We start from the raw sequence: 12,158 nt of genomic DNA on the forward strand, positions 1-12,158 counted from the left end.
TTTGGTAATGATCTACCCTAGTGTTTTGGTTGTAAACTATTTCTTTTTGGTAATGATCTACCCTAGTGTTTTGGTTGTAAACTATTTCTTTTTGGTAATGATCTACCCTAGTGTTTTGGTTGATTTCTCTCATTTTACGTATATATTTACTCAAATGGTTTCCTGCCACACTAGTCATAATTATTAATTAAAAATTGTGTCTGTGATAATATTTTGTATGAAAATCAGAATGGATAGTCTCTTGAAAGGGAAAAGGAAAAGAACAGAAAATATTATTTTCAGTAGTAGTCACAGTTTGTAATGACCTCCTGTCTTCAGGAGATCCTGAGAATTGCAGATGTATTTAAGATGATAATGTCTGCAATGAAGCAAATCAATACCCATTGTTGCTATCAGATTCAAACACCAGTTTCCTTTATAATGTACTCCATAAACACACACACAACAACCCTATCATGTACATGAATTAAATCAAAACACTTTCCTGCATGTTCTTAAATTAATTCTGACTAATCATTTGCTACTTAAGTACAAGCTACGAGGGTGGTCTGAAAAGTTCTCGGCCTAACAATGAAAAAAACGAATTTATAATTTCAAAATTATTTTTATTTTTCAACATAATCTTTGATATGCTTAGATGCAGAGAAAATGGCCAAAAGGAAAATAGGTGAGAACAAGCTGGATTTGGGCCAAACATGTGAGAAGCCATGTAACTGTTACAATTATCTCTGTAAATATTGTACACATTGAAAAGAATGAAACCAAATGGTAAAATTATATGTTGCAAATGTAATTTTATATGAATATGTACGAGGGTGATCTGAAAAGCTCTCAGTCTCAACCATAGATGGCAACACTATCAGCAAGATTTTTTTTTTTTTTCTAAGTTGGTACATCTGTCATAAGCATCCATATGAAATAGCAAGTCATTCTATCAAGTAGTTTGTTTTATACAGCTGTCTTGTCTGTATCCCATTTCAAGGGATACAGACAATACAGCAAAAGTATTGTCTGTATCCCTTGAAATGGATAAAATTGAGTATCATGTGGTTATAAAATTCTTTGTAAAAGAAGGTTTAATGTCAAAGGAAACTCATTCGAAGTTCATAAAAGTTTATGGGCACTCTTCTCCTTCGTTTTTGACAATTAAGAAATAGGCTGCTGAGTTTAAACGTTGCCATACCAGCCTTGAAGATGATCCATGTGAAGGATGTCCAAAAAAGTGTAACAACACCAGAAATCATTGATCAAGTGCACGATATGGTATTGGATGAGCGGCGAGTCAAAGTGTGTGAAATTGCTGAGACTATAAGCATTTCAAAAGAACATGTAGGATATATTTTACACAAAGAATTGCAAATGAAAAAGTTTTGTGCAAGATGGGTGCTGCGCTTGCTCACAGCAGATCAAAAACGAACTCGCATGAAAATCTCTGAACAGTGCTTGGAGCATTTTAACAAGAATAAAACTGATTTTGTGCATCGATTTATTATTATGGATGAGACTTGGATTCACCATTACACACCAGAATCCAAACAGCAGTCAAAACAGTATACAGAAGCCGGTTGTTCAGCACCAAAGAAGACAAATCGGTTCCATCAGCAGGAAATGTCATGGCATTGGTGTTTTGAGATGTTAAAGCCATTTTGTTTATTATCTTAAAGGGTAAAACAATAACTGGGGAATATTATTCCGATTTTTTAACCAGACCATACCAGACAAAAAAAATCATCTTTCATCAGGACAATGCACCTGCCCACAAAGGTGTTTTGGTAATGGGAAAATTAAGGGATCTGCACTATGAATTGTTGGAACATTCACCCTATTCTCCAGATATGGCTCCCTCTGACTTCTATCTCTTCCTCAGTGGTCAGCGTTTTTCTTCGAATCAAGAGGTGATTGCAGATCTTACTGAGAACCACTACAGGGACGGGATAATGGTACTGGAGCATCGCTGGAATAAATGTATTAGTCTTAAAGGAGATTATGTTGAAAAATAAAAATAATTTTGAAATTATGTGTTTTTCATTGTTAGGCCGAAAAAGTTTCAGACCACTCTAGTATGTCCGGAGTTGGCAATCCCATTCCATCTGTTCAGCATCAAGAGTGGATGTCTGCTAAAAAGGTATGCCACAGGAAGATGAGAATTGGGCACTGGGTCAGAACAGCCAGTTCTTCCCCCAGTTATTTAGTTGTTTATGCAAGCCTTAAAGAATTTAAAACAGTCAAAACATTTTTCAATTTTAACAGTACTCGGAAATCTTCAATTGTTTAATTAACTATAAGGTTTTTCAGCATTTCTTTTGTCTCATTCAAATGTAAAAGCACAAATAAAAATAAAAAGAAATACTGTCATTCTTTTTCATACTAAAATGAAATTTATTTTGGCGTGTGGTATTCGCCATTCTTTTGTAACATCAGATTATTTTTCCTTATCCCACAAATATATAGTGTTTTATAAGAAAATTAACTAAATTAGTTTAATAACTTAATTCTCTGCGTTTTATTGATATGAAACTAATAGAAACAAGTATGGCTTTAAGAAAGTTTGCATGTTAATTTCCAGTATCTGATTAGAATATATACATATTGTCCACAGGTCTGGTTTCCATTGTGTTTCTGATACAGTTGGGAGAGAGTATGCATAGGAGAGTGTTAAAAATGATATGAGGATTGTGGAAGACAGATTGAGAATTTGTAGATTGCAGACACTAGTAAACAGGAGAAAGAGGGGTGATATGATACAAACTTCTGAAAGGGTCATACAGGATTTTAGTTGATGGAATTTTTCAATAATTTATGGAGGGTGGGGAATGGACAAGAGGAAGCAGAGAATAAATGCTGCCAAGAAGGGGATGAGGACTAGATTTTTCTCTCAGAGGGTGATGCGTGATTGGAAAAGATTGCCCTTTGATTGTGTGAGTGCAAGCAGTGTGAATGAATTTAAGAACAAGTATGATAGCTGGTCTATAGTATGTGGCCTCCCTCGATGAGTCCCTGACTCCCTGGAAGTCTCTCTTAATATATTATACAGAACTTGTTTTCCAAAATCCACAAGTAAAATGAGGAGAATAATTTCTCTGAGGAGTTCTATATAAAGGTTTGATAATGTTTGATTTGCAATGGTACATATATTTCAAGTATTAGGATGCAGAAAAGACCTCCATACAATAATAGTATTCAATCTTTTCGAGCTATACTGAACCACATTTAACTGAATATTTGTGTTCCATTAAATATAATTTAAATTATGCCAACATTCTTCAGCATACAGAAAAGTTTCAGTTACAGAAAAAAAATCTCATTATGTAATCTATTTATTATATTTAATACATACTTTTAGCATCCAAGTTTAACATGACTCTTATTACTACAAGATAGTTAAAATGCATTTAAACAATTGTTACTACATTCTTTCTATGTCCTGTTTTATTCTTCAATTTCAGTCAATTTTCCTATATTGCCATTCAGTGATGTGCATGAGCTATGGAGAAAAAACAAAACAAAACAAAACACACATTAGAGATAAAAAAAAAAAAAGCCAAATGATGTAAACATATTAAAATGGCACTATCATACATATAGTAGCAACTTTATCAAATTGTTCAATTTTGTTTGCCTGAGAATTAGCTAGAGATAAAAATTATACTCTTATCATTACAAAGATTTGGTTTATAGTATTACTAATAATGGTTATACTTTAATTATGCTATATACCAGTGGTTTTCAACCTTTTTTCCATTTGCATACCCCTTTTAAACCCATTTCTATAAATTGTATCCCTCGTTTTTAAAATAGCTGTTTTTAAATACTGACACTTTTGTTCAGTGCCTATCTCAATGTAAAATAATTTACTTTACTTGTTTATTTGCCATTACTGATTGTTTTTCGTGTACCCATGAACAGCCCAGCACATAACCCCCAGGGGGAACGTGTATCACCGGTTGGGAACCGATGCTATTTACTATAATCATGTTCTTGTTTGGACTTCTTACTAATGATTTTACAGTGTTTTGCAGGTTTATGAATTTTCTAGTAATTTCCTTAGTGTTTTAAAAATTTCTGGAATATTCTATTCTACACTGCATCCACAAAAAAGTTACTGCACAGCAGTAACTTTTTATAACCATTATTATATAATAATAATATATATATTATTATAACGCATATAACCATTATTAGTAATATTATAAACCAAATCTTTGTAATGATAAGAATATAATTTTTATCTCTAGCTAATTCTCAGGCAAACAAATTATGAGGGTTCTGAGAAAAATTAAATGAGCGAACCAATGGCATGAATGGGAGAATCATATTAAAAATGAAGATATTACATTAAAAACTAACTTGACTATATTAGCATTCAAGAATGTGTCAGCAGAGCTAATCTAAGGTGGGTCACCTAAATAAAATGGGTGAGGAAAGGTTAGCAAAACAGGTTTGATGGCATGAATGAGAACCAGAGGAAGATCAAGGTCTAGGTGGATTGCTTCAGTTAGAAGTACCTTAGAAGCACGAAATGTTAGATATCAGAATATTGGAATTCTCAGAATTAATAGACTGATTTGGAGGGAAATTGTTGATAGGAGATTAATAATAATGTAAACTTAATCATATAGTGCTGGAAAGCACTGCATAAAATTTATTCACATTTTGTATTAAAACTAGAAAATAAAAGAAAGGAGAAAACTGTATCCAAGTTCAGTTAACAACAAAGCAAATGGCAGGAATCAGACATAAAGCACACAAACAGCAACATATAAGAAAGAAGGGATTCATCGTAAAGATTTTGAAAAATCTTTGCAATGAACTACCGTATTTTCCGGTGTATAAGACGCACCCAAGAAATTTAATACAATTTTCTGGAAAAAACCTAAACTTTAAAGTATGATTTAAAAAAAAAAATGGATAAAATAATAGGTAATTTTTAATATTGAACTGACCTTTCAGAAACCTGCAAAACCCATGTCACTGTCATCTGACCGTTCTCTATCATCATTAATTTCTTATAATATAGAAATAATTTTGTCTTCATATTCTTTTGGCATTTTTTGACTGATTTTTGTTTTTGTGTGCATACAAAGTCCACTGCGTTTCATGAAACGATAACACCATGACGCACCACCTTTAAAATCTTCAATGTTACGCTCACAGGCTACTTTTGACTGCATGTGTACGAATCATTTTTGTTGAAATGGCAATGCCATTTTGCTGATTTTCTTGCACCCACTTCAAAACTTCGGTCTCTAGTTCAGGCCACTTCGCAATTTTTCCCCGTTCCGTGCACTTTTCTTTATGTAAATTGTACATAATCTCCTCCACCTACAAAAAAAATGATTAGAACTTGACCACGTCAAGTTCTAATCATTTTTTTTGTAGGTGGAGGTCCAAAATGTCTTTCAGCTTCCCTATTCCCGTGTTCTTCCGCATATTTTACAACCTGCAATTTGTAACTTGAAGTATATGAATGTCGCCTGTTTTTTTCCATCAATAAAATCTACGGGGAAATATCAAACTGAACACAAAATATCTCAACACGTCAACCTAATACTGATAAACATTGGTAACTGATTACTCGGATAAGATATTATGAAACTTGAATAGGGGCTCCCCGTTCTTAGCCAGTGACGCACTAGAAGTCACGTGAAGGTCATGCATCAATTTGATTGCACCATTAACCGCCTGCAAAGATATCTTGGAACATAAAAGGGAGTGCGTATGACTTTGAAAAGAGGGAACAATCTTTACCTTCATTATATAAGATGCACCCCATTTTTAAGATGAATTTTTAAGGTAAAAAAAAGTGCGTCTCACCAGAAAATTCATAAATAAATGTGTAGTCTGCACCATTAAAATAAAAAATAATCATAAGTTAGGCAGTCAGTCAACTTTATAATTGGTAACCCCAATTACTAAGAGAGATGGAACACAAGTGATAAACAGTAAGTCTACATTAGTCATTTCAATAAAATTATGGCGACTACAAACATGTTGGGAATAATTACTTTAATCTCCTGACATTTTGACCTTCATATTAAGGTCATCATCTGGAGTACACACACACACACACAATGACAAGCTATGTTACATTTCAAACAGTATTGCCAAAGTGACAATGATTTGATCAACCATTCTTCTACTGGCCTGACCTTTAGTGGGGAAAAAAGAACTACACAAAAGCTATATTCTATTTATAACATTATCAGAGAACAAATTCATATATATAGTTTTAATACAGCAAAAGTGGTGAACTAATCCATAATTTAACAAGTGTTCTTATATTAGAGTTAAGATCCTAGATTACATAACTAACTTTTAGACCAAAAAGGTTAAATAGGTAGAACATGTGCCATTCCATATTCTTGGGATTTTTAGACCATCATTATTGTTAAGATTAGGGTTTCGCACACCTCCTAAATTTACGCTCGTACCACGTTTTGATCTGATGTAAACAACAGGTGCCTTTCCAGTCAGTTTTATGTAGAGTATTCAGGGCATGATCAGAAAGGCCAAATATACCATAAGTTATTAAATTTAATGTGCTGTTTATGTTCCTTTTTTCAAATAGGAATTGTGCTTCCTGTTTCACTACATAGAGCAAATTACAGGTGCAATGAATATGGTATACTCCAGGGTGGGCCAGTGGATCCTTGGATGAGTTGAATAAGTTCTTTAATTTTGCAGGAGGTTTAAAGATGGCATTAAGGTTGATTCCTGTAGTATTCTATTTATTTTATCTGATATCCCTTTACTTTTTTCTTGTAGATAGGCTTATACGTTGGTAACACATAACTATTAAATTATTTAAGGAATTTACAACGTATAGTGGAATATTAATTAAAAGAAATTTTTAATAAATACCTCCTATATTTCGGCAATATCACATTGCCATCTTCATCATCTGGGAACATACAACTATGACACGTGCACGCAGGCGCTACAAAAAGCAAATGAAACAGAAGAGAGAAAACTACTGTTGCTCCTAGAGTCCTCAAAGTGCCCCCTAGCAGGCTATATTGGATTGTCTTGGGCTGTTGGGCTGAAGTTCTCAAGATGCAAGCTTCCCAAATTTGGGGTAGTCTCATGCGCCCAAATTTGTTAAGGTTTGGAAAGTTTTTTAGAGCTGAGGCTGATTCCATGTACAATCTTTCATATTTAAATTTGCTGCTGTGTATTAACGTGGCTTTCTTCCAACGTATTCTGTGATGGGTATCCAGAGTATGGTCTGCAAGCCCAGAATGGCTGTACTGGTGAAACCAGATGTAGTCTTTGCGTTCCAAAATCCTGACATTTGCTGTCCTGCCTGTTTGGCTAAAGTAGGATAGCTGCAAGGGACCTGGTATACCCCAGGTAGGGAAAGTGGTTGGTCTTTGGTGGAGAGGGATGCCAATTTTTTATATGGTTTGTAACAAGAAGTTAGGTCATATTTTTTTAAGATTTTGGTTAACTTTTCAGAGGTGCCCTGGTGATGGTGATGGATTTAGTGTAATCTTTGATATGAAGTGGGGGAGGGGGGGGTTTGTGGTTAACTGGTTTTAATATATTTTGGGGATTGTAGCCATTGGCTAAGAAAGTGTTAAGGATGTGGTTTAGTTCAGTGGTTAGGGCATTGTCATCTGAACCAATTAATTTTGCCCTGTTATATAGTGTTTTTATAACCCCATATTGTTATGAGGGAGGGTGGTGAGATTGCTGGTGAATGTACCTGCCTGTATGGGTGGGTTTTCTGTAAACAGAGAAAACCAAGGATCCATCAGGCTGGCGAGTGATTAGAGTGTCTATGAAAGAAAACTGTTGTTTTCTTCTTTTTCCAAGGTGAACTGGATTCTAGGGTGTTGGTTGTTTAAGTGTGTTAAGGAGTGGAGTGTATCTGAGCCATGTGGCCAAATAGCAAGCACATCATCAGTGTAGCGAAGCCAAACAGTGGGTTTTTCTGAGGCTGAGTTTAAAGCTTTCTCTTCAAAAGTATCCATAAAGAAGTTGGTTAGGGGTGGGGGAGAGTGGTGAACCCATGGCTGTCCCCTCTGTTTGTAGAATTTTCCTCGCCAAACAAAATAGCCTGAGTTCATTGTGAACTGAAATAAGGCAGAGATGTCTGGAGGAAATTTGGCTTGGATGAGCTCTAAGGTTTCCTTGAGTGGTGACATTTGTGAATAGGGAGGAGACGTCAAAACTGACCATTATATCAGTATTTGGAGTGAGAGGTTTTCTATACTGGCTTTGAAGTGGGCTGAGTTTTTTATGTGCGATGGTGTATTGCCAGTATAGTGTGTGAGCATCTTGGCTAAATGTTTGGCTAATTTGTATGTGTGTGTGTGTGTGGGGGGGGGGGGGAATCAATGCCATCCACTATGGGATGTAATGGCACATTTTGTTTGTGTATTTTTGGAAGTCCATATATTCGTGGGGGGGGGGGGAGGTCTAGAGTTAAAAGGTTTTAGTTTGTTGGTAACTTCCACAGGCCAAGAAGTGACCTTCTTAAGGAGCCTTTGGAGTGGGATTGTACTCAATAGGGAGGTAGGTAGGTAACCCGATCTAACAATAAAGCATTAAGCTTACCTGAGTAATCGGTTTGGTTGAGAACCACAGTGGCATTTCCCTTATCCACTTTGGTGATTACTATTTCTTTGTTTTTCTTCATTTCTTGTAGAGCTTTATATTCTCCTTTGGATAGGTTGGTTTTTGGTGGTCTTGCTTTGGTGAGAACACCAGCTACATCCAGTCTGATATTGTTGGCAATTTGATTTAGAAGGTTGCGGATACCATGTTCTATCTGAATCATTATTTCTATGGCTGGTATTTTCTTAGGAGATATAGCCGAACCTCAACAACCACTCAACACTGTAATCAACCTTTCTTCCATTACTTTGAAGCCTGAGGCACTCAACACACTGGCACGTGGCCACAATTTCACCATATCTCCTAAGAAAATACCAATTGAATGACCTACCAACTCCTCGAGTGTTGATGCTAGTTTCTTTCCTTCAACTGTGAATTGAAGCAGTGAGTTCTGCTCGTGAATCTTGGGCAAACCATAAATTCTCGGGTAACGAGCATAGTGCAGAAGTAGTTTTTTAACTGTATCCATGGGCTAGGATGTGACTGATTTAAGTAATGCTTCTGTAAAAATATGTTGATATTTTTTATTATATTAAGTCTTATTAAATCTGTCTGTTGCACCAATGTAAAAACTATGATATTATATTAGTTTATTCAAAACTTATTCTTAACTTTAGCTTTAATTTTTCTTAACCTTGAATCTTAACTTTAACTTTGACTTAATCTCAATCTTAACTTAAACAGTCGTATTTCCAAGTAAATAAGCCATTGCTTGATTTAAGCTCTTAAATTTCAATCCTCTCTTTCCCTTTTGTCTCAAGGCTGCAAATATTATTATTCATGTGTGCAAAACTTTTCGGAACTAAGAAACTGTGTCTGGCTGGAGCCCTCAATGTCTGAACAAGGCGTTTTTCTAAATTGAATTTTGGAAATTTATTTGATTTCTAGCTGCGCCACCAAAATTCGTAGATAGGAGGTGAATATCCTTCCAAAGAAAAGCACTCAGTAAAACACAGAACCTTTCTCTCTCACTTAATACTAAATACAGCAATGTAAAACTACTATACTACTGTCGTGGCTATTCAAGTGATCAAAGATCTCTAGTCTTTGATCAAGTTCTTTATCAAAAAGTTTGGTGTTTTGGCTAATTTCTTTCTTATTCCATATAAATTTATTCTGCTGGTTATTCACCATACCAGCGTTGCTTATTTTGTTCTCTACTTCCAGATTTAACCTCCCATCTTCACTAAAAACTGTGCCTAAACAGACGAAATATTCTATCATCATCAAATTCCTGACATGTATCCTCAAGGGATGTACAGGATATGATAGTACTACATGAAAAAAATTACATCATTACTAACTTCCTATCTACAATTTTCCTCCAAATCAGTCTGTTACTTGTCAAGACTCCAACATTATCAGATCTTATATTTCTATCGTCTAAGGCACTTAGTACCATATCAATCCACCTATATCTTAGTCAACTTTTGGGTTGTTTTCCTGTCAACCTGACAGAGAACACTTGTTTTGCTAATCTTTCCTCTCCCATTCTGTTTAAGTCACCATACCACCTGAGATCAGCACTGCTAACGCATTCCTGGATGCTGACAATGTCAAGTTCTTTCCTAATATCCTCGTTTTTAATATGATATTGCCATTGATGCCATCTGTTCACGCCTATAATTTTTCTCAGGACTCTCATATCTGCAGTCTCTAGTCTTTGGTCAAGTGTTTTACTTCTGAATCAGCTCTCAGATCCATAAGTTAAAACTGGTTTGAACACTGCTTTTATACAGCTAATTTCTCTCTTATTCCATATGAATTTATTCAATTGACTTCCCACCATACCAGCTTTAGTGGTTTTGTTGTCTATTTCGATATTTAATTTACCATCTTCACTAAAAAACGTGCCTAAGTAGCTGAAATGTTTTACTTGTTCCACAGGTTCTCCATTCACGACACGGTTGATTTTCAATGATTCTGCCTATTTTCATTGCTGACCTTCATACCATATCTATTACAACAGTTATTCAATTTAGTCAGAGAATCTTGCAGACTTGTAGCGGATTTATTTAGAAGTATAACATCATCCACATAAAGCAAAGAGCTGACATTAACATCTCCAATTTTGATATCATGTTTAATACCACTTTATTTTATAATGTGATCCATATAGATAATGAATAACATAGGGAATAATGTACATCCTTGTCTCACAACAGATTTAACACTAAACCATCTTCCTGTACTTCCTTCAATTCTAACTGCTGACTTACAACTCAAATAAAGACTAAGTATTGCTTGATATAATGCTCCACTGACACCATATAACTGCAGCGTATTGAATAGCTTCTCTCTTGGCACCTTGTCATATGCCTTTTCCAAATCGACAAAACTTAAATACAGATCTTTGTTATATTCCCATGCTTTCTCGACTATTTGTCGTAAAGTAAAGATCTGATCCTGACAGCCTCTATTTGGCCTGAATCCAGCTTGTTCTTCACCAAGCTTTCCTTCCAAAATTCTTCTCAACCGTTTCTCAAGTATACTTGCATAGATCTTGCCAGGAACACTCAGTAGGGAAATACTTTTGTAATTCTCACATTTAGTTTCATTTCCCTTTTCATATATGGGTACTATGAGAGCTCTACTCCAATCACCAGGAAATCGTCCCTCTGTCCAGGCTTTCTGAACTATGCAGTGCACCACTGTAAGAATCTTATACCACCATACTTCAGCATTTCTGGTCGAATATCATCTACTCCTGCTGCCTTTCCACATTTTAAGCCTTTGATGGCTTTTTCTACTTCAAGTATGGATATGTATTCCTGACTGCATGCCTGGTCAGTGTTTTTTACCACTGTGCTGTCACCACTGCTTGTTTCATTTAGCAGTTTTTCAAAGTAATTACTCCGTACTTCAAGGATATCTTTTTCTCCTGTTTTCATGTCACCTTTATCATCTCTAAATAATTTTACAGCACTCTTTCCCCCATTCCTAAGCTCTGTAATGTATTAATTATGGCATAATCATAAAGAGTATTAGTACACGTATGTATACGGTGTGACATGTTGACAAATATAAAATTACATTTAAATCAGTTATCAATCACTGGACTAATGAAATCTTGTACATATTGTAGTTTCCATATTAAATTAATTTGTGCTGATTTTCATTGACATATCCCATTCTGATCACCAAAAGTTTATAATATTATTATAAGTACTTTCGAGTGAATGCAGACTTTTTCTCCTGTGTGCTGGTAGTTTTCCCCCTCCTTTTGTACATCCTGGAGATCGCTTTGTAGGCTGAGGTGGATGAATCACTATCTGTTGCATCACAAACATCTTCAATAAGAGATTTCTTAACACCAAAATTAAACAAAGTCCCTTGTTTCTCATTCATATTAAAATTTAAATCTGTAGGTCTATTACTTTTAAAAAATCAAGGCACTACAGTTTCGAAAGAAGCACTTTCACCCCACAATACGAACTTGCGAAGAAAGTATTCAGTTTACTAGATTGGAGAACTGGATACAGACTACCTTGATCTTCAATTTCAGTGGAAAATTTTTTTTATACTTCCTTGCTGATTGG

General features: G+C 35.1%; 1 protein-coding gene across 2 annotated transcripts in view; it reads right to left on the reverse strand.

The window, feature by feature from the left end:
* Positions 1 to 3,299: 3,299 nt before the first annotated feature.
* LOC150102334 (uncharacterized) overlaps positions 3,300 to 12,158 on the reverse strand; it is a 48,237-nt gene continuing 39,378 nt past the window's right edge. For both annotated transcript variants that reach the window (XM_090398922.1, XM_090398923.1), the window contains exon 4: positions 3,300 to 3,484. In XM_090398922.1, the coding sequence (XP_090255048.1) occupies positions 3,468 to 3,484 (17 nt within the window). In that variant the 3' untranslated portion in view covers positions 3,300 to 3,467. The remainder of the gene's footprint in view (positions 3,485 to 12,158) is intronic.

The sequence above is a fragment of the Typopeltis vanoorti genome, chromosome 10 (assembly GCF_054136105.1).
Source record: "Typopeltis vanoorti isolate ZY-2024b chromosome 10, IOZ_Tvanoo_1.0, whole genome shotgun sequence".
In the NCBI taxonomy this organism is placed as follows: Eukaryota; Metazoa; Arthropoda; class Arachnida; order Uropygi; family Thelyphonidae; genus Typopeltis; species Typopeltis vanoorti.